The sequence below is a fragment of the Rosa chinensis genome, chromosome 6 (genome assembly GCF_002994745.2).
Source record: "Rosa chinensis cultivar Old Blush chromosome 6, RchiOBHm-V2, whole genome shotgun sequence".
Lineage (NCBI taxonomy): Eukaryota > Viridiplantae > Streptophyta > Magnoliopsida > Rosales > Rosaceae > Rosa > Rosa chinensis.
Genome location: NC_037093.1, coordinates 14,629,786 through 14,653,120, shown reverse-complemented (window position 1 = coordinate 14,653,120; position 23,335 = coordinate 14,629,786). Strand labels below are relative to the sequence as shown.

At 46.2% G+C, this 23,335-nt stretch overlaps 2 protein-coding genes across 2 annotated transcripts; both read right to left on the bottom strand.

Annotated features, from left to right (window-relative positions):
- Window positions 1-313: 313 nt before the first annotated feature.
- LOC121049950 lies at window positions 314-1,248 on the bottom strand. Its single transcript, XM_040508441.1, has 5 exons — window positions 1,114-1,248; window positions 906-1,013; window positions 730-799; window positions 524-622; window positions 314-412 (listed from the first exon to the last, which is right to left on the bottom strand). The coding sequence occupies exons 1-5, from the start codon at window positions 1,245-1,247 to the stop codon at window positions 314-316; spliced, it is 510 nt and encodes a 169-aa protein (XP_040364375.1). The 5' UTR covers window position 1,248.
- A 15,248-nt stretch (window positions 1,249-16,496) lies between these two features.
- LOC112170874 lies at window positions 16,497-18,575 on the bottom strand. The gene is made up of 4 exons (XM_024308155.1): window positions 18,346-18,575; window positions 17,423-18,226; window positions 17,219-17,324; window positions 16,497-17,132 (listed from the first exon to the last, which is right to left on the bottom strand). Exons 1-4 carry the CDS (start codon window positions 18,573-18,575, stop codon window positions 16,497-16,499), a joined length of 1,776 nt encoding a protein of 591 aa, XP_024163923.1.
- Window positions 18,576-23,335: the final 4,760 nt, after the last annotated feature.

The window sequence follows — 23,335 nt, the reverse complement described above, 5'->3', positions numbered from 1 at the left end:
TATTGTATGCTTGTTGTGAACATTGTGTACGCACAGCAGAAAATGAAATCAAAAATTACCATATGAACAGTAATTACCAATATATATCTAATATTGTTATAATCCACATAATTATACTGAAATGTATTACACAATATTGCCAAAAAGGAGCACTGTACTACTCCATGCCAACACCAAAATATGGAGCACATCTATACTACTCCACTAGCAAAATAAGTGAAGAAATGCACTTTAAATTGTCACTTTGGAGCACAAAAATACATTTCTAGCCTATTTCACTTCACAGCTTCTAGGGCATGAGCAATTGCATACATTACAGCTTGAGGATGTTCTTCAACACATAACTTGCAAGCTCATTACGCACTTCATCAATTTCCACTTGACCATAAACATGGTCGGCTCTCCTAGCCCACTGTAATAGTTTGAAAATAACAATGAAATAAATGCCATCTGATAAACTAAAACAAAACTATTTTGAAAAACTAACAGCAAACATCCAAATTAAGAAGTTTCATGCAGTTACCTTATCTGCAAATGACAAGTTTGTATCATGGATGATATCCCTCATATATCTCATCACAAAATAGCCACACTGTTTGTCGTTTGGCTGTGATGGAATACCCTAAAAAATAGACAGCGCTCACCATCATTCAACAGCATACATATACTACTATAATTATTGACTGAATCATTATTCAAAAGGAAATAACTATGTCGAACACTACTTACTGCCATGTTCTTCCATTGAATAGAGCTCCGTCCTTTCTTGTTGCGTTCCCCTTTAAACATTGATATAGCACTATATAAAAGCATACCAACATAAGAACCAACAATATATAAGCTCTCTGCTGACCAACATTAGAAAGGACTAACAATATATAAACAATCATTAAGCAATATCTTACGTGTCAACAATATCTTTCCATTCTCCGCCCGGAAGGCGTCTTCTCAATGGATCCATAAAATAGACAGTCTCATTGTCCGGATCGATCACAGTCAACATCCAATGAACACTATAATTCATTAAAATTATTTTAGGGAAATATCCATGTACATGTAATAGCGGCAATCTATCATATGAATAACAAAGGCTTAGTTTAAGCAAACACATACGATGCATTGTAAGGCAACAAGAAAATCTGATTTGGAGAAGCACTTATCAGGCGATCTTTTATACTTCGGGACCTCGTTGTTGCACTCCCACACCCTTTCTCACCAATCAATGTTGGGTCAATGAAACCAACCATGTCTAGCATTTTGGATTCTTTAAGTCAATCATGCAAGTACCTACAGCAACATCAACAACAACAGCAACAGAAACATGCACGTATGACATACTAATATATAACCAAGAAAGGTTCTGAATTTGGGATAAACATGCATAAATATCATTGAATTTCATGTTAAGAAGCACAAATTTACCTCATATACAGCACTATAAGGGTTCCTGTTACTTCTGTCATGGTTGCAAGCCTCGTAACATCTAAGTCAAGTAGATAGCTCTTAGCATTAATACCAAATACATGATCTTCTTTATAAAAGCAAATAGCCCTTCCATCTTTGAACCCTTCTTTTCCCCACACACATAACCTCTGCAATGCAGTTGGCAAGCTTGATTCGAGTGACAACAAGCCAAACTCTTCTTCTGAATCTTGCATAAACTGGTTTTTTTTTCTTCTTCCTACTTGCTTTAGCACTTGTTTTTGTCTAAATGAAGAGTTAACAATACAATTAACAATAGGATAATCCTCACAATATCTAAATAAAAATATACTTATCACATACAAGTATATATACCTTTTCATCAAATATGATCAAGTTTTTCGGCCACATTACCCAGCTTCCCATAGCTTGCTTCACTGTCTTGATCTCATCTTCTACAACAAATGGAATCAGAGCATTTTCTTCCAAAGTAGCATAAACAGAAACACGCAATCTATCATCTCCCAATGGAGTCCCATGACAAACTTCTAAGGGACCATCGCTTGTGATAACCGTTGCAAAAGCAACAATATGGTCAGCTGAACCCAATGCTAACTTGCATTTCTTCTCCATAGGATTTACCTATACCGACAATCAGTAAATAACAATACACACATTAAAATGAATACAATGATATGTAGATACTTGTGCATCAATAAAAGAACAATCAGCTTTCCACACGAGTAGTCAATCTACAAGTTTTGATTGCTAATCTTATAAACATTCCTACTATAATTGAAATGTAATAGAATGATTAAGGTTTAGAAATTGAACTCCATAAATTACCCATCAAGCTAGGATTGAATCACACACATTCAACTAGAACAATATGTATCTTTATAATGCACGTAAATATACCTTTCTTTTTTTCTCTAGGAGGGTCAAATCAACTGATTCTATTTCCTCTGTAACATTCTTCATTGCATCAACATGCAACTGATTCCTTCAAGTTCTCCAATTGCTGCTTCAAAGTCAATGTTGGACTGCTTGACCTTTAAAGTCTTCTTCCTCCCTTTTTGCGCCAACTTACTCTCCATCACATCCAAAACTTTTGTCACTTCAGAAACTATCGCCCCCTTTTTAGTGTCTTTTTTGTTAGCAATCTTGAGACGCCGATCTGCCGCATGTGAACAGCTTGCTTGGCCAGATGTGTGTTCTTGTACTACAACTTTTCCTTCTTCAACAGTGGGAGCTACCTCAGGGCAGGTTACAGGAACTCTTGCTTCCAATTGTTCAATCCTAGAAAGCAACAATGCCCTTTCAGATGCCATTATCTTTTCCCTCTCTTCAGCTGCTATATTTTCCCTCTCTTCAGCCGCTATCTTTTCCCTCTCTTCGATCGCTATCTTTTTCCTCTCTTCGGCCGCTATCTTTTCCCTCTCTTCAGCATATATCTTTTCTCTCAACTCATCCTCCAACTTCTGTTTCTCCTCTTCAAGTATCTGCCTCACGCTTTGTCTCATCGACTCATTAACACTCTCTTTTCTGCGTTTTGGGAGGTGGAAGTATCCATTTGGGTTAGAAACATAACCCCCCACGCCTCTAACTCTTCCAGTCTGCTCCGGAGTCCCCAAAGCTAATGTCAGCACATCATTACTTCCATTTATAGTCAATTCTCCATCTCGTTCCTTATGTTTCAGTGTGTCCTGCCATATGCAATATAGGCTTCAAGTTAAAACTCAGAAATTCAATACCGAACTAAAATAGCAAAATGAAACAAGTATAAAGTACATACAATTTTTTCAGCAGTCTCTTTAATCGCATCACGTTTAAAAGTTCCCTGTTTGGTTTGGCGTCCCTTGACCCAAAGCATTGCTCTATCAATTTCCTCCTCCGGCACTGTTTTAGACTATGTACAACAAAGCTTGATCTTATTAGTTTTACATTAAACAGACTATATGATGTAGCCTATAATTAAATATATGCAGAAACTTTTACTAACCAGCTCTTCTCTCAATCCTGCATATCCCTTACGCGACATATGGTGGTCATATACATTCATGCGACGCTTTTCCTTTTGATCCTCATGCAATTTCTGCATTTCATTTACATAAATAAGCACACATCAATACAATTAGTCATTCTGAAATGTAGTTTAAAATATGATCAGGAAACTAACCAAAAATTTTGGGCTTGTCCTTTCCTTTACAAATGCAGTCCAGGCATCAACACTTATAAACCTATAGTCATCTGGGGGAAACTTTAAAGATTCAGGATCATCTAAATATGGAATTACATACTGTTAATGTCTAAAAGTCTAGCGGTAGCTGGACCTTAGTTAACGCTGATCCGGCAGGCGGATCGCTACCTTTGTTGTGAATGGTTCCCGTTACCTGTCAAATAAAATACAACGGGCGTCAGAGGGAGACCGCGCCGGGCGGTCTTCAACTCTCCGATGCCTAAGTTAGTCAATGTATTTATGTTGACAAAGTAACAGTAGGTAAGTATTGAATGCGTAATAAATGAGGAGAGAGGAGAGGACCTTTTATAGGTGAGGAAGAGGATGATCTTCTCCTTGTTTTCGATGTGGGACTGATGGTGCTTCAGTTCCCAGTTTCAGTAGCTTCTGATGCCATCTTGACACGGCGCGTGGCGGCGCGTCGGCGGTGCTTTGGGGTTGATCCGGGGCTCAGGCGGTAACCCGGCTAACTGTCTTTACGTCAGTCACTCATATGGTGGGCGTTGGTACCCCCGGTGGTACCATGAGCGTGGCTCATTATAGCTAATTATGCTTGCAAATGGACATGCATGTACAAGTCCCCCAAATCCCCAGTCAAGGAGGGCAATCTTGGTTGGGGAGTTGATCGGCGGTTTGAAGCGTTTCTCCCGCTAGACTTTGCAGAAGCATAATTAGCGTCAGTGCGTTGTCAACCATGGATTTATTGAGCAAACGCTTTGTGCCCTTTCGGGTGGGCCCCTGCTAGGCCCCCCAGGGAGTCCCCCACTCCCCGGCTAAGATGGACCTCCGGATGGTCGTTGTTATTGTTTGTTGAGGGGGAGCTGCATGGAGCAGCGCTGCACGGAGCAGAGGGTGTTGGGTTGCGAGCCCAATCTTAGCACCCAGGTGACGGGGGTCAACGTACCTGATCAGGGCTGTCGTAGACTGTTGACTAGTCCCCGTGTCCCGTAGGGACATTCTGACCGTAACTCCGCGTGGCGGCGTTGTCAGAGAGGCGTGGCCTCGGGATCCGCCGCTGGCGGAAGTCCCCCGCTAGATGTAGCAGGAAGCAGCGTCAAGTAGACGTGCTTGGTATTTTATTGAGCGGTGTTGCGCTGAATAAAGTACGCAGCTTGTCAGATGAGAAATGGGGTCAGCCAGCGGTGCGCTGTGTCGCGGAGGACGCCCCGTTTACCAAATGAGGAGAGAAGCTCCGCCGGCGGGGTTTCGCTCAGCGGAGACTCCGTCACTTGGGAGATGCAAGTGAGGATCCGCTGGCGGGGTTTCGCTCAGCGGAGACTCCGTCACTTGGGAGATGCAAGTGAGGATCCGCTGACGGGGTTTCGCTCAGCGGAGACTCCGTCACTTGGGAGATGACAAGTGAGGATCCGCTGGCGGGGTTTCGCTCAGCGGAGACTCCGTCACTTGGGAGATGACAAGTGAGGATCCGCTGGCGGGGTTTCGCTCAGCGGAGACTCCGTCACTTGGGAGATGACAAGTGAGGATCTGCTGGCGGGGTTTCGCTCAGCGGAGACTCCGTCACTTGGGAGATGACAAGTGAGGATCCGCTGGCGGGGTTTCGCTCAGCGGAGACTCCGTCACTTGGGAGATGACAAGTGAGGATGGATCCGCTGGGCGGGGTTTTCGCTCAGCGGAGACTTGCCATGGTTGGGGGGTTTACTTGTCAGGTGGTGACTTCCCTTGGAAGCCAAAGAATGATGACGGTGGACACGTGGCTAACTCTGAGAGGGTTAGCGTCTGGAGGCTTGCCTCCTAAGCCTAGCCGTCTTCTCGTCATTAATGCGAGTAATGATGGATCTCGTAACCGAGGCGACGCCTCGGTTAATCCAGGGAGTTAATGAAGACGTGGGACACGTGTACGGTTGGTACGTGATGTAGTTTTGTAGCGGACGGCTCAGGATTATTTGATGTTGACATAAAAAGGGGGGAACTGAGCGAGTTTCGACATTTCTGGAAAATCTTCAAATCTGAGTTGCCTGCTTCGAACCTTGTTCGCCTGCGAATTGCGAAGGAGATCTCCGGGCCTGCGTGGAGTAGTCGGACTGGAGAGGACGAACACTGTTAGTGAAGACGAACTGCACTCCAAAGTCTTCGACGTGAGGTTGGTATTTCGGATCCTCTTCCTGTTTCATTGAATCTGCAATGGTGGTTTCTGGGTTTTGGTATTTCTGTTAATGGTATGATACTGCCTCTGTGCTGTTTTCGGAGGGTGTAGGGAGAGATTTGAGGGAGGTTATGGTGTTTGACAGAAAGTTGGGGTTTTGGGTTTTGCTAGACGGTCTAATCTGGGTTGAGCGTGCGGTTGTTTTTGTTTTGGTATTTTTGTGGGTAGTTGTTCTTGGCATCTTTGGCTGTATCTGATGTGAGAGTAGGTTAGATCTGTATTTGTGCTAACTGATGTGGGTTTTAGGGTTTGGGATGGCCAACGTCATAGATATTTCGAGCAGTGAGGATTCCGGGTCTGACGTGTCGTTCAGCGTGGCGGATATGACCTTTATTGACTCGTTGCGTCCGTCTGCCCATGCAGGAACCTCACTGCCAGAACCGCTTGAAGTTGAGCCACTTCGGACCATCCCCTGGGAAATAGCTATGGATCGTGGCTCGCGTCCAGAGAGCTCTAGGGCGGGTGAGTTGGCTAGGCGTGACGAGCGCTTGGCGAGCAATAGCGCTGCTAGCGGCTCCGCTGGCGAAGGGGAAGCGCCGGGCCAAAATGTCGAGTCGGCGTGGTACCTCTCAGATGGCACCGCCGTCGACGAGGCAGGTGGGCGGATGGATGCCGCCGCTGTTAACCGGATGAAGCGGACGTTCCGGTTGCCGGGCTCGGTGAAGCTGCGCCCCCCGACAGCGGATGAGAAGGCCTCGATGCTCCCAGCGGGATGTGCTGCCGTGCACGAGGCCATATTCCGCCAAGGAGTGACATTCCCGCTAGTGCCCAATCTCCAAATTCTTGTGTGCGAGTTTGGGCTTGCCTTTGGGCAGATCTGTCCCAACATGTGGCGGTTGCTGTTGGCGATGAACTCCCTGTGGCGCTTGTCGGGGTGCGAGGGGCCTACCGTGGCGGAAGTGCTTCACTTCTACGAGCTAGTGTATGTGAAGCGCCGAGGTTGCAGAGGGTGCGTGAACCTAAGCCGCCGCCAGGGAGCGCCCAAGTTGATTGAGAATTTAAGGGACTCAATGTCCTACTGGCGGGGGACTTTCTGCGTCGCCACAGATGGCTGGGAGTACCATACTAGGTCGAATGTGGAGGGGCCGACGTTTAAGACTAAGTCGGAATTCCAGCCCATCCGAGGTTGGCAACTGGTTTCCGCTAAAACTAACTGGCGGTTTCAAACTTTTGCAAACCTGCGGTTTTTGCTAATGATTATTGTGTTTGTGCAGCGGGACTAAGGTATATTCTGACGCGCGAAGAGGAGTGTCGCGTGGCGAGGATCCGCGGCTGCTGGCGGAACCGCAATTTGCTTGACTTCCGTCTTCTGACCGGTTGGGAATTGCTGGTCGACCTGGGGCTAACTCGCTCTATTGGTGAGAGCCACTCCGCCACACCTCATCATTTTTTTTTTTTTTTTTTTTTTTTTTTAATCCGGACTGACGGGTGTTTGTGTTTTTCTTTTCAGAAACCCCGCCCGGTAACAAATCCAGTCGCGACGCTTTCGAAAAAGCAATGGATCGCGCCGAGATAGAAAATTTTCTGGAGGCTATGTATGCCGAGGGGTTGGCGGCCCAGCAGACGGTGGTGAACCCGGAGACGCTGGTGCTGAGCCAGTCTGAGGTTGCGGTGGAGCTGCCGATGCCGCACCACTCCCACCTGGGTGAGGATGGCCTGCCGGTAGTGCAGGCGGACACTCAAGTGGGTGGCGGGGAGAGGGGGAATGTTGGTACAAGGCCGCGGGAGCGGATGCCTACCACCCGGCGCGGTCCTCAAAAGAAGACGGTGCAGCCGACGGTGACTGCCACCGAGTCCCGGGGTGAGCCGCCGGTGCGGGTGACGAGGACCGCTGCTGGGACACAACGGGCGTTGGAGAGAAAACGCCGGCAGCCTGACTCCCCCGTCGAGGAAGAGGAAGAAGAGGTGGTGATCGGAGTCCGCCAACAAAAGAAGGCTCGAGAAGCTGCGTCGAAGGGTGCAGTGGCGGAGGGGGAGGCAGCAGCCGTCAGTGATCTGGACTCCTTTGCCGAGTATGCGCCATTCATGACAGAAGGGGAGCGGGCGTTCCTTTTCCATTTGTGCGAGCGGCTGGGGTTCGGGGGTCTGGCGGGCATATCGCGCCCGACGGCAATTGACCAATCGCCCTTCAGCTCGGCGTTTGGTCAAATATCTGCGGGGTTACATGATATGTTCGAGGCGGCGTCTAAGCAGCCCCGGATTGAGGAAGAGCTCAGGGGGGAGATCGGAGGTCTCCAGAGGGAGCTGGCGGAGGCCAAGGAGAGATTGGTGGAGGCCGAGCAGGGGCTGGCCAAGGCGGAGTGTGACTATGCGGACGCCCGCGGCAAGCTTAATGCGGCCATAAGGCGGGACCTGGAGAGGAATGAACGCGTCTCCCAGTTGGAGCAGGAGATCGCATTGCTGCAGGAGCGGATAGCCGCTAAAGATAAGAAGCTCATCATTGTGCAGCGGGAGTCTGCCGCCAGACTGGGTGAGATGCAGCGGCTGGACGGGGAGGTCAACAGCCTGAAAAATGAACAGAGTTCTTCTGCAGCCGCCGCCGTTGAAGCGTTCAAGATGTCGGCGGAGTATAAAAAGACATTGACCGAAGCGGCGAAGTCTGGGGCCCGGGCAAATATAGACATGTTGACGCGGAAGGGCGCCATTGACTTTGTAAAGGCGTCACAGCCCGACGTGCCGGTGGTCGAGGGTGTCCCGCCGGAGACAGAAGTCGTGCCTCCCACTGCGGCAGGTACTCATTCGGGCAGCGGGGAAAGTGGCTCCCATCCGCCGGAAAGGTCCCAGCAGACTCCCCAGCAGACCCCGTCGGAGGTGTCACGTGCCGGATTTCTGGAGGCACACACCCGGGCGGATGGTACAATGGAGACTCCCAGTCCGACAGCTCGAGGGTCCGATCAGGCGAGCCGATCGGTCGTGCCGCCGCCAGTTGAAGCCGGAGAAGCCGAAGACAACCGCTGAAGCCAGCTGAGACTTCCATAGGGTTTTTTTTTTTTTTTTCACTGTAATAATGAACTATTTTGGGTGGGGAGTCCCAGCCCTGAAATGAAATTTCAGAGTTTGACGTTTGTCATGATGTGTTTGTACCGCTAGAGTTTTGACGTAGAGATTTTTCTTTTGCCAAGCAATGAAACATTAAAGGAATTAAAATTGGTCCAAGTGCACCACGTAGCGGACGTGGTCCGCTGACGATTCCTGGCGTTGCCAGTTGCCCTCAGTGCTAGACTTGGTAACAATGGTTTGAATAATTCCTCGTTTCATTGATAGCTGACTGATCAGCGTTTACAAAAGAGGGGTAGTACCCGTTGGGTAGCTTCCCTTAGCTAAATATTGAACAAAAATTTAGCTAAGTCAAGATGCTCTTGGGTAGCGGCATGACTATTTGTAATAATACCGAAGGTGTTCGGTATTCCAAGGGTGGGTCGTTGTGACGCCATCCTTGTCCATTAAGTAGAAGGTGCCTGGGCTAACGACTTCCACAATTTTGTACGGACCTTCCCAAGTTGGGCGAAGCTTTGTTGGCGGTGGAATGACTTCCTTCATTACCCAGTCCCCCAGTTGGAGGTTCCGGGCCTTGACTCTGGCGTTGTAGAAACGCGATACCCGCTGCTTGTTTTGCAGGTTGCATAGGTGGGCCCTGTGTCGCCTTTCCTCCAGGAGGTCCTTGTCCAGGTTGATGCCGTCAGTGTTGGTCTCTGGGCGGTAGCCCTCGACTCTGGCGGTAGGTTGAGAGACCTCAATGGGCAGGACAGCCTCCGTTCCGAACATCATGCAGAAGGGAGTTTCACCTGTTGCGGAAGTTGGGGTTGTTCTGATGGCCCATAGAACTTCCGGGAGTTTCTCCGCCCATAGACCCTTTGCTTTGTCGAGTTTTTTCTTCAGCAGCCTTTTGATTATCTTGTTTGCTGCTTCGACCTGACCGTTGGTCTGGGGGTGGGCGACAGATGCAAAACTCATCTTAGTACCCAAGTTGGCGGTGAAAGAGATGAGCTCCTTGTTGTTGAATTGTGTGCCATTGTCGGTGATTATCGTGTGTGGGACACCGTAACGGCAGTAGATGTTCTTCCAGAGGAAGTGAATTACCTTGGCGGTAGTTATTGCTGTTAGTGGTTCCGCCTCTATCCACTTGCTGTCGTAGTCGATAGCCACTATAATGTACTTGAACTGGCCCTTGGCGGTTTGAAATTTTCCCATCAGATCCAGGCCCCAAGTTGAGTGGATCCATGGGGCGACGATGACCGATAGTGGTTCCGCCGGTGCATGCGGGATGTCAGCAAATTGTTGGCACTTGTGGCATGATCTTGCTACCTGGCGGGCATCGTCGCCGAGAGTAGGCCAAAAATAGCCTTGTCGCATTGTGCGATTGGCTAAGGATCTGGCGCCTGAATGGTTTCCGCATTCTCCGCTATGAATTGCTGCCAGAACGACCTTTCCCTCCTCTGGGGTTAGGCAGCGGAGGTTGGGATGGGTGAATCCCTGGCGGTACAGCTTGCCGTTCTGGATGTTGTAGCGGGTTGCCCTCCGCTGGAGTTGTCGCGCCTTAACCTTGTCGTCCGGCAATGTGCCGTTGCGCTTGTACTCGATGACTTCGTCCATCCAGCTGGTATTGACCTCAATGTTGAAGATCTCCGCCAGGGTTTTTGTGATACTTGGCTTGTCAAGACATTCCACTCTTGTGTCCGCTGGACTCTGATGTGGCTGGGCGGTTGCTAGCCTTGCCAGTGAATCAGCCTTGGCGTTCTTTTCCCTGGGGATTTGTGTGATGTTATGAAATTTGAATTTCTTGAGGAGTGTCTTAACGTACCCCAAGTATGCCGCTAACTGTTGGTCCTTGGCCTGGAAGCTGTCATTGACCTGATTAACGACCAACTGGGAATCACTAAAGATGTTGACGCTGTCAGCCCCTGAATCGATGGCGAGGAGTAGGCCGGCAATGAGTGCTTCGTATTCCGCCATGTTGTTGGAGGCTTTGAAGTTGAATTTTAGTGCGTATTCCACATTCAGCCCCCCAGGGCCCGTGAGGATGACTCCTGCGCCGCTGGCCTTGGCGCTGGCGGAGCCGTCCACATGCAGGTTCCAATCTGATTGTAGGGGAGCTGGCTCCTTAGCGGTGACCATTTCCGTCCCGGGCTCATTCTCCGTGCTGGGACTGGGCTGGCGCTCAGTGAGCTCGGCGATGAAGTCCGCTACCGCCTGACCCTTCATGGCGGTTCTTGGCTTGTAGTCTATGTCAAATTCACTGAGCTCGATGGCCCACTTGCTGAGGCGCCCTGAATGTTCAGGGTTCTGCATTACCTGTCTCAGTGGTTGATTGGTCAGCACGTGGATTGTGTGCGCTTGAAAATACTGGCGGAGGCGCCTGGCGGCAACGATGAGTGCAAGAGCTAGCTGTTCTAAGGGTGGATACCTTGTTTCTGCCCCGTTCATGCCCCTGCCGGCGTAGAAAACTGGGAGCTCGTCCTGTCCCTCCCGCCGGACAATGGCGCAACTCACCGCTGATACCGATACCGCTAGGTATATGAACAGTGTCTCTCCTTGCACAGGGATAGAGAGTAGTGGGACTGCCGCCAGGTAATCCTTCAAGCCCTGAAACGCCGCCTGACATTCTGGGTTCCAGTTGATGACTTTCTTGTGAGTTGTTTTGAGTAGTTTGAAAAATGGGGCACACCTGTCAGTGAGCCTGGAGATGAATCGAGAGAGGGCGGTTAACTTGCCTTGGAGGCATTGGACGTGTACCTTATACTCAGGGTCTGCCAGGTCGAGTATGGCCTGCACCTTGTCCGGGTTAGCCTCGATGCCTCGTTCACTGACGATATAACCCAGAAATTTGCTGGCGGTGACGCCAAAGAAGCATTTTTCTGGGTTGAGGCGCATGCCATAGGCCAGGAGGATGGTAACTATGATCTTGAGGTTTGCCACGTGTCCGCTGGCTTTTATACTCTTGACCAACATGTCGTCCACGTAGACCTCGATTATCTTGCCCAAATGCTCAGCGAACATAGCATTCATCAGCCGTTGATAAGTTGCTCCGGCGTTCTTCAGACCGAAAGGCATAACATTGTAGCAATAGAGGCCCTTGTCGGTGGTGAAGGTGGTACACTCCTGATCGCTGGGATGCATCTTGATCTGATTGTAACCGGAGAAAGCGTCCATCATGCTGAGGAGTTCATGCCCGGCGGTTGCGTCAACCAGCTGATCAATGCGTGGGAGAGGGAAACTGTCCTTTGGGCACGCCTTGTTGAGATTTTTGAAGTCGACACACATCCGCCACTTGCCGCTAGGCTTCTTGACCATGACCAGGTTGGAGATCCATTGGGGATAGATTACCTGGCGGATGAATCCAATGCCCTGGAGTTTGGCGACCTCTTCTCCTATGGCGCGGTATTTTTCCTCGTCGAAGGCCCTTCGCCTCTGCTTGATGGGATGGAAGGATGGCTTAATGGTTAGTTTGTGTGTGATGATTTCGGGAGAGATACCTGGCATGTCCGCATATGACCATGCGAAAACGGCGGCGTTGTCCCGCAGGAATTGAGTAAGTTCTGCGGCTACCTCTGGGTCTAGCTGAGCTCCTATGCGGACTGTCCGCTCTGGGTGCTCGTCAGAGATGCTGATGACCTTCAACGATGTTTCAGGATTGACCGGTTCCTTCCTTACGTATTTCTCCTCCTCATCCCTAGGATCCTCGAAGATATCCGGTGGCGGTGCCTGATTTCCTACCGTTAGGATTTCGTGGCGGCGGGTTGACCGCGCAATGGTGGTAGAGTAGCATTCTCGTGCCAGTTGCTGACTTCCCCTGACACAGCCTGTGCCGTTGGGTGTGGGGAACTTCATGAGAAGCATGTATCCGGCGATGATGCATTTGAGCTTGTTGAGTGCCGGCCGTCCTATGATGGCGTTATACGAACTGAAACAGTCCACAATTATAAATTCGGTATGTGCCTCCGCCATACATGGACTGGAGCCGATGGTTAACCGCATGTAGTCAGAGCCCAGCGGTTGAGTGATATCGCCGGAGAAGCTAAGCAACGGCTCATGGTCTTGTAGTAGTTTCTTGTTCCGCTTAAGGTTGTTGTAACAACCGCTGAATATGACATTGACAGCAGATCCGCTATCCACCAAGATTCTTCCTACTGACCATCTGTCGAGAATGGCATCGATCAGGAATGGGTCGTCATGGGGTAGATGCACTCCTCGCTCCTCCTCCTCTGAGAAGGTGATGGGCTCCCAACCAGACTTTGGGAGTTTGGTGGATCTCTCGTAGCGGATGTTACAGACTTCCTTTGGGTGATTGGCGCGTGCGTAACGCTTTCTTGCCCTGTGAGACATGTTGGTGATTGGAGCCCCGCCGTCGATGGTGTTGATGCGGCCCAGTGGCTCAATGTTGGCAATCACAGGTGGCGGTTGGCGCACCTTGAATTGATCCATCTTGCCGTCCCGGTATAGGGTCTCAATGGTTGTTTTGAGAGCGTTGCAACTGTTGGTATTGTGACCGCTGTCCTCGTGGTACTTGCACCACATGCCGGTGTTTCTTGGCTTACCCTTTTTGGGGAATCTCGGCGAGGGTGGCGGTGGTATCTGATCCTTGCACTGATTGTAAATCTCCTCGTACGAGGCTGTGAGGACGGTGAACACTGCATACCGCTGAGAGGATTCCGTCTGCTTGTTGCGATTGTCCCCCTGGGATTGGCGGTTGCCCTTGTAGTGGTTGTCTTTCTGCCTCTTGCTTTGGTAACCGCCCTGCTGCCACTCCCTCTTCTTGTCAGCTGGCGGTGCAGTGGGGGCTTTGCTGGCGGTCTCTTGATGGCTGGAGGAGGGTTGAGATGACTTTGTTGGTGTTGCTGGTGGCGGTGGGGTTTCTCCATATGTGATAAACTCTGCCTGGGCATGAATGACCGCCTCACTCATAAGGTGATCATACGCCGCATTTGGATGATTGTAGTTGAGGTGATATAGGAATGGTCCCTTGAGGAGTCCCTGCCTGAAAGCCGCCGAAGCCATTGTTTTATCGAGATCGCGGCACTGAGATGCTGCCGCTCGCCATCTTGTGACGAATGCCTTCAATGATTCGTCCCCTCCCTGTCTGACGCCAAACAACTGGCTCGTGTTGTGATGACCGGCGGACAACAAGATGAATCGAGAGAGGAAAGCATGAGATAATGCGTGGAATGAGTCGATGGACCCCGGCGGACACTCGAAAAACCAACTCATTGCCTCACTATCCAGCGTTTCGCTGAACAAGTGGCACAGGGTGGCGTCATCAAATCCCTTGTTGTTGGTGACCTTCTTGAACGTGTCCATGTGGACGAAGGGATCGGTCTTACCGCTATAATGTGACATTTTTGGGGTCTTTGCAAATGCTGGTCTGACGGCTTGCAAAATTGTGGCGGTGAATGGGCCTGGCCTGGACGCGAAGAGTGGGTTTGGGGCTGGCGCCGGGGTGCCTGCCTCCGCCAGGATTAATCTCCGTTCTAACTGCTGCATCCTCTCCAAAATTTGGGTGGTTGCGTCGCCCGCGGGGCCCGCTCGGGCGTTCCGCGGATCGAACCCCCGACCGGGAATGGGTAGATTACCCTCAGTCCTTGTTCTAGTCCTCGAGTGGTGGGTGCGCAGCGATGACTCCGCCTCCTGCTCCGGCAGGTGCGGGATAGGGGGTGGTCCCATTCCTGCCAGCTCAGGTGGGCTTAGCGGTACCTGCATTTGCACGATGGGTCCTATACCAGCGGTAGGCCGGCTGTGTCTGGTGCTGTGTGACTGCTCACTTCGTGCAGGGTTGGCGTTTGCGTCCAGCGTTCGCCTTAGCTCGTCGAAACGTGTCATCAGCGTGGCCACTTGGTTTTGGGCCTCCGCCTTCTCCTTGCGTTCCTGCTCGCGCTCTCTGTTTGCTTTGTGGAGGTCCGCCAGCGCCAATTCATACAAGGCGGTGAGGTCCTGACCTGGGGGACGGCTGCTGCTTGGATTTGTTTCACCGCCTGGGTTGACCGGGGTGTTGAATAGTGCACGGTTGATGCTTACCGCTGGGCGGGCGGGTTGGGGAACGGCGGACTGGTCTGCCTGCTCCCCGATATTTCCCCCGCTACCGTTAGTCATGGTAACTGTGATGGGATGACCTTCTGTTCAAGGATTCCCACAGACGGCGCCAATGTTAATGTCTAAAAGTCTAGCGGTAGCTGGACCTTAGTTAACGCTGATCCGGCAGGCGGATCGCTACCTTTGTTGTGAATGATTCCCGTTACCTGTCAAATAAAATACAACGGGCGTCAGAGGGAGACCGCGCCGGGCGGTCTTCAACTCTCCGATGCCTAAGTTAGTCAATGTATTTATGTTGACAAAGTAACAGTAGGTAAGTATTGAATGCGTAATAAATGAGGAGAGAGGAGAGGACCTTTTATAGGTGAGGAAGAGGATGATCTTCTCCTTGTTTTCGATGTGGGACTGATGGTGCTTCAGTTCCCAGTTTCAGTAGCTTCTGATGCCATCTTGACACGGCGCGTGGCGGCGCGTCGGCGGTGCTTTGGGGTTGATCCGGGGCTCAGGCGGTAACCCGGCTAACTGTCTTTACGTCAGTCACTCATATGGTGGGCGTTGGTACCCCCGGTGGTACCATGAGCGTGGCTCATTATAGCTAATTATGCTTGCAAATGGACATGCATGTACACATACAATGTTGTGAGTCTTGACTTAAATTCCCTCCATTTGGTTCCAGCAGATTTTAACACCATCTTCTTGCATTCGGGTCCCAATACGAAGGACGTCTATATAAATAGAAGATCAACAATAAAAAAGAATCAGTGGCATGAATAATATTACATTCTACTTCTAACATAAAAACCTCACTAATAATTAATCAACACTTACCAAAACAGTCTCCCAAAGATTGGTTTTTTTCGTCTTGGATACACCAGGCCAAGATGCTATAGAAATTGGGATATTGGTTCTTGCCAAAACACCAATGTAGGATTGCAACTTGTCTGCATTTTTCCCTATTGGATCCCCTTTCTTATCAAACTCGACTACAAGTCTCTTTTTCAAAACCTTGCCGGTTGTCACCTTGGACATTGTAACGCGGTGACGCTTGAGCAACTTCAACCCTCCAGTACATTCATCATCTACCTCAGATTCTGTCTTCCTCTTCCCATGTTTTTTTCTTTTACTCACATTTGCAGCAGAATTTGAAATAGAGTCCTTATCCTTGGTCTTTGAAGACTTCGACTTCCGTACTTTGTGCGACTTTGAACTCTTTTTGGTTGGTGTTGAGACAGCCTTTGAATGCACCATTATCTGTACCAATTAAAACAAATCAGTGCTCATCTAAGTATATTCAAATAAAAACCATAGCTTTCATCATCCAAGTACATTCAAGATTAAATACAATCAGTCACTGCCATATACATTCAATTATCTGTACCAATTAAAACAAATCAGTGCTCATCCAAGTATATTCAAATAAAAACCATAGCTTTCATCATCCAAGTAAATTCAAGATTAAATACAATCAGTCACTGCCATATACATTCAATTAAAAGTCATCCAAGTACATTCAAGATTAAAACAATCAATAACTACCATATGCATTCCAGTAAAAATCAACCAAGTACATTCTATTAGAAACCATAGCTTTCATCATCCAAGTACATTCAAGTAAAAATCAACCAAGTACATTCAATTAAAAACAAATTAATCATGAGCCAAAACAGTCTCATTGTCCGATCTGATGTAACCGTTCTCTCCCTTCCCACTCTCAACAAATGGCATTCTATCAGTAAAGGGGTGGTGATCAATTATAGTGTCCCCAAGCTCATCATCATGAGCCAAGTCATTGTAATCCCTTTGAGGGACTCTTAGAACAACTGACCACCTAGGATCTATAGGATCTTGCACATAAAAAATCTGATAGACAGATGTAGCCAAAGCAAATATGTCATTTACGTGGCCTTTTCTATTCAAATTCACTAAGGTGAAACCAAGGTCGTCCACTTTGACACCTTTTGAACTCTCAACCCAATCACACTTAACGAGGGGCAGCCTAAACTTAGTATAATTTAGCTCCCAAATTTCATTTATCACCCCATAAAAACTCATATCGTCATCTACAGGATTTCTATCCCTAGCACTAGCAACAACCATAGCTTCAGCCTCTAGATAAACGCCACTATTCTGACACACTCGAACATTGTCAAGAGACTTGGTGTAAAATTGGACTCCATCAATTTTGTAACTGTTGAACTTTGCTACTTCATGACTTGGTCCATCTGCAATCCATCTCACTATTTCAGATATGTTGCTTGCATGATCATCCAGTTGTTGCCCCACCTGTAATGATAAATTATTACAAAGGTCGGTCTACATAAACAAGCGTAATCACACTAATTCAAAGCAGCTAGCTAATGATGACTCACCCTTATCTTCACCCAATCTGCAAATGAACTGTTTTGTTTGTCCTTAAGCCACTTCTTATTCTTTTTGTACCTCGGAAAAGCTCCCTTCAAATATTCCATATGCTCGCTGCAAACAAAAGACAGTCACAAAGTTGCAGGGTTAATTATGAAGAGAACAATATTAAATATATCTCTGAGACAAGCTAAACAAAATGTTGGACTTACATAAAGTAGGTTCTGAACTCTTCGGTGTTTTGTAGAACACATAGATGCGCTTGGTTGAACTCACTGCCATAGATAGAGGAGACTTTAGCACCAGAAGTAGGCTTGCACTCCTTCGAACGATGTTTTGGAATTCCAGCAGTTTGCTCTGACAACAAGCGTTCGGCTAAAAATTCAACAGCTTCTTCAGCAATGTAATTCTCTGCTATACAACCCTCGGGACGATTTCTATTGCGGACGTAACCCTTGCAGACCTTCATGTATCTTTCAAAAGGATACATCCACCGATAGAAAACTGGTCCACATAGTTCAACTTCTCTAACTAGGTGAACCGTCAAATGTACCATTATGTCGAAGAATGAAGGAGGAAAATACTTCTCCAGCAAGCACAATGTCTCAATAATATCACTTTGAATTTTAGGTAGCTTAGATACCTCAAATGATTTACTGCAAATCTCAGTAAAGAAAAGACATAATCTGATAACAGCAACTCTAACCGGTTTGTCTAAGACAGCCATTAATGCAACAGGAAGGAGTTGTTGCATTAACACATGACAATCATGAGACTTCATCCCACTAAGCCTTACGTCATCCATAGAAACCAGATTATGAATATTTGAACAGTAGCCATTAGGGACCTTCATACAACAAAAACAACCACAAACTGATTTCTTCTCATCACAAGTCAGATTCCAACTCGCTAATGGCAAGCGATTTTTTTTCGGACCATCAAGATTAGGTGCAAGTTCAGGTCTAATACCCATCTCAACCAGATCCAAACGAGCCTTGATCCATCTTTTGTTTTTCCTGGAATGTTTAACAATGTGCCTAAGAGACTATCACAAACATTTTTTTCAATATGCATCACATCTAGGCAATGACGAACTAGAAGAAATTTCCAGTATTCAAGTTAAAAAAAGATCGACTTCTTCTTCCAACAAGGTCTGCTTTCATCCTCTTCACCTTTGTATGGAAGAGGAGGATGTTTCTTCCCAAACGGCCAAATTAACACTTCTTCTTCCATCCTTTTCAGAACTTCTTCTCCACTCAATGGAATAGGAGCAGCTTCACGTTCTTGCTTGTTATCAAAAGCAGCCCTTTGCTTTCGATAAGGATGATTTCTTTCTTTCCACCTTCTATGTCGCATATAAGCCATCTTCCCTCAGTGGACCAGCCTCTTTGGTGAGGTCTTTTCAAGACATATTGGGCATGCATTATACCCTTTAACAATGCTCCCAGACAAGTTACCGTAGGCTGGGAAGTCATTGATTGTCCAAAATAGTGCAGCCTTGAGAGTAAAATACTCGTTGCTGCTTGCATCATAAACTCCCTTTACTCCCTCCCAAAAAACCTTCAAATCATCAATTAATGGTTCCAAATAGACATCGATGTCATTTCCAGGTTGTTTAGGCCCGGAAATCAACAACGTTAACATCATGTATTTTCTTTTCATACAAAGCCAAGGAGGGAGATTGTAGTTAACAAGAATGATTGGCCAACAACTATATTTGCTGCTTAAAGAACTATGAGGATTAAAGCCATCAGATGATAGCGCAAGCCTTAAGTTTCTTGACTCCAAACCAAACTCAGGCCACTTCTCATCAACTGATTTCCAGGTCAACGCATCTGCCGGATGGTGCATTAACCCATCTTTTGATCTATCAGTGGCATGCCAAGTCAAACTAGTAGCAGTTTTTGTAGACTGATACATTCTCTTAAACCTAGGAATCACTACACCAATTTTTCAATCAGACAACACATATCAGACGACAGCAAACATTTTAACTGTCGTCTGAAATAATCAGACAACAGCAAAAAAAAATATGTCGTCTGAATTTTCGAATCCAACGACAGTCATTACTTAGCTCTTGTGCAATTACTTTTCAGACAATGGTTGATATAATAGATGTTGTCTGAATGGATCAATTCAGACAACAGTTATTATTTCAATGTTGTCCAAGGTTTATTCAGACAATGGTTGATTTTTGATGTTGTCTGAATGGATCAATTCAGACAACAGTTATTATTTCAATGTTGTCCAAGGTTTATTCAGACAATGGTTGATTTTTGATGTTGTCTGATTGTTCAATCACACAACTGTTATTCATTGTCTGTTGTGCAATAACTTTTAAGTCAATACTTGCTAAAAGATATTGTCTGATTTGGTTTCACACAACTGTTTTTATTCATCTGTTGTCACATTATCTTCAGACAATGCACCCTAAATGCTGTTGTCTGAAGTTAGATTCCCCCTCTTCCTAAAAACTTTTGTTAAAATTTTTGCGGGAATCACAAAAACGCGGAGCGGTGAACTTAAAATTAAAACAGTTGAAGGTGGGAACAAAAATTTTAATTCCCACACTAGGATATATTTTCCCACACTTTGCATTTACTCCCCAAACCCTAACCGAGCACAACTCATTTTCTCCCAACTCTCCTCTTCATCCTTCCCCGCCTCCGACCAGCACTTTTCTCTCTTCTCCTTCTCTCTCGCTTCCTTGTCCTTCCAAACCCTACTCTCTCTCTCTCTCTCTCTCTCTCTCTCTCTCTCTCTCTCTCTCAGTTTCTATTTCACCAACCTCAAGAAAATCGAGAGCTCCGCGGCTCCGATTCATTTCGCAGAGACCGAGGGATTTGAGGTCGGAGATTTCCCGACGGTGAGTTTGAATTTGGAATTGGTGCGGAAGCTGGAGTCGGCGCTTGGGGTTTCGCTGGGAGGGTCGGTGACGGACATGGCGGTGGTGATAGCGACAACTTCAATTGAGTTGATAATTGGGTTTTTGGTGGTGCTGTGGCGAAGATTGTCTGATAAGACTAGTCGGATGGTGAAGCAGCTGGCGGTGCTGCTTAAGGAGGAGGAAGATGAGTTTGAGGTTGCATTGGGCAAGACTAGGGTGACTATTTTCTCTGGGACTCAGACCGGCACCGCTGAAGGTTTTTGAATTTGTGGTGGTTTTGTTTCCGTTGAGAATGTTCCAGTGGGTTTTGTTATGGGGTGGTTTTGCTCATATGTTCAGTTTCTTAGTTTCTTTTTATCAGCTCTCATTTTTGGTGAAAGTAACTTAATGGGTAGTAATTTGGATGTGGGTGGCTGCTTTCCTCGTGATTAAAGATTGCTTCTGCTCAGCAAAGATCAAATTTTTTTTTTAATTTTTTGAATGGACAAAGATTAAAACTTTACCTTAATGGAGTTGGTGGGTGTTCTTTTGAACTAGTTGGTGCGGCAAAGTTTCGTTTTTGATAGATTTTGGGATACAATTGTTCCTTGTTTTTGTGTGGAAATGATATGTGAATTGTTCTGTATGGTTTTTCGATCATTGGGATACCTTTTTTGATTGAAATGGATCATATATTGAAATGGGTTGAAAAAGAAAGAAACTTGATGAATGAAAAGGGGTGTAGGTGCATAGATATGATCTCATTCCTTTGGTAGGTTCAGTTTACTTTTTTCCTTTATAAGAGTTCTGTGATGGGGATTTTGTTCACAACAGGGTTCTGATTCCTAGTTGAAACTGCTGATGTAATTTTACACCCATTCTTGTAAACCTACAGAAGGAGCAATGACAACTTGTATACCAGCTGGAACTGGTAAACTGCATTTCAGAGTAAGGGACTTCAACGCACATGGCTGTAGAAAGGCTTCTTGGGTCACATTTAGTGAGCTTTCATGGTACCTTATCACTGCCTTAGTCATGCAGCATTCCACATTTTTCTGAAATTAATTGTGCACATGTGGATCTGAATTCCATACTAAGCATTGTAATACAATTTGACATGAAATCATTCACCTACAATTTGGAAATATGTTTATTTGCTACATTTGAAGTGTCCAAATCATGGGCCATAAGCTAATTCTAGCTAAAAAAGAGCCAAGCCTGTAAGCCTCTGAATGACAATGTGTATAAGAGCCAAGTCTGTAAGCCTCTGAATCAAATGTGTAAAAGCCTTGTCTGAACACGTCATGCTTAGAATTACTGAAGCCGTACACACTATTGGTTGCGTCTTCAACATGGTATCTGTATATGTGTGTGTGTGTAGGGTGGGGGATCTGGTTATTGTTTATCTCTGTCGTCTATTCTTATAACATGAAAGGAGAAACTAAGTTTGCCGATGGTCTGATCTTTTTATTTGTGCATGGCTTCTTATCTGGGCTTTCTCAGGTTTGGAGGGAGAAGAACGTTATAAAGCCAACACCAGGAAAGAGACGTTGTAACTGTAGAAATGAGGTCTATCACAGGCAAATCGGTCCGGGAATGTTCCAACAGATGACGGAACAGGTATATGCTCGAACAAACATTTCTTCCGTCACTATATGATTTAAAAAAATAAAAAGTTTGGAGAGAACGACCATATATTTAGCTGAATAAAGAAGTTGTTCTTCCATTCTTGGTAAAGAGTTTTCACAAGCATGCCCCTTCTTCTGCATGGAACAATTTATTTTGTGTGTGACTTACTTTTACCAATTATACTACTATATTAACCTTAATGAACACTCGTGAAGAGCTCTTTCAGGTCTGCGAACCATGTAACAATGTTAAATATGAAAGGGAGGGATATTTCATCACTGTTGATATTGAGAAAGGGATGCAAGATGGACAAGTAAGCTTTCATTCTTCATATTTTCTTCCAAGATTTGGAATTTGGTTATATCAGTAAACAAGGGGTACTTCTTCCTTGTGCATTTACAGAGAAAATCAAATCCTATGTTTCCATTTATTTAGTTCTGTTTCATGTGCATGTTGGTGATTTGATTCTGCCGATGCCTAATTTAAGACTTAGAAGTATCATTCCATATTTACTGAAATATATGCTTTTTTTTCGGTAGTAACTGCATTTGCTTAATCTTTGTTGCAGGAGGTGGTTTTCTATGAGGATGGTGAACCCATAATTGATGGAGAACCTGGAGATTTAAAAGTCAGTGCTTTGACCTTACCACCTTGGTTTATATAACGCCATATTGAAACATCTCAGATACCATTTTTTATGCGTAGAAGTTTTTATTGCATGCATATTGATGATACAATGCCAAATGCATTCACTCTCTCATGAACTCCAACATCATTTAAGTGTTTAATGGTAGTAGTGAGATTGCCTCTTTGATAGCAAAATGTGGGATTTTAGACAGCTTAACTTATCATTATGCTTTATTGTATAACCATCCACATCTAGGTCGTGTGGGGTTTCAAAGTTCTTGCAAATTCAGAGATGTAACTCCTCCCAATCTCCAATTAATGAGAGCTCAAAGCCCTTAAGAACCATCACTTCATCAAGTTTGCGAGATGGTTCCACTAAATTCTTCGATTTTACTGTTATTGGTAGTGGAGTTGCTGGCCTCCGCTATGCCCTGGAAGTGGCAAAACATGGATCTGTTGCTGTCATTACCAAGGCTGAGCCTCATGAAAGTAATACAAATTATGCTCAAGGTGGTGTTGGTGCTGTACTGTGCCCTTCAGATTCTGTGGAGAGTCATGTCCAGGACACCATTGTAGCAGGAACTTATCTATGTGATGAGGAGACTGTCAGAGTATGTTATAGAACCAATTGTAAACAGGATTGGTGGATCTGGTATGGATCTCAGAAGCAAAGCAAGGGTAAATAACATTTCTGCAGTTTATCTTGGTTACTTTATTGTGGTTTGATTAATTGATTGAGTGAATAATATTTTTTTTTGGGTGTGTGAAGGCTCTGCCAGGACCTGTTAGGAGAGGCAACAATATCTTGGTAGGTTAAATTTATCCCCTGTTCTTAATAGAATAACTGGACAAGAATCCAGAAATAGTAAGAAAGTAATAGCTTGTGGTGGGTTAAATTTATCCCCTGTTCAAAATTAAGATCTACTTCTACTATATTGAGGCCGAGTAGCTATCTGATTATCTCTTGTGTTAATTGATATATGATTAGCTATATGATTGTGTT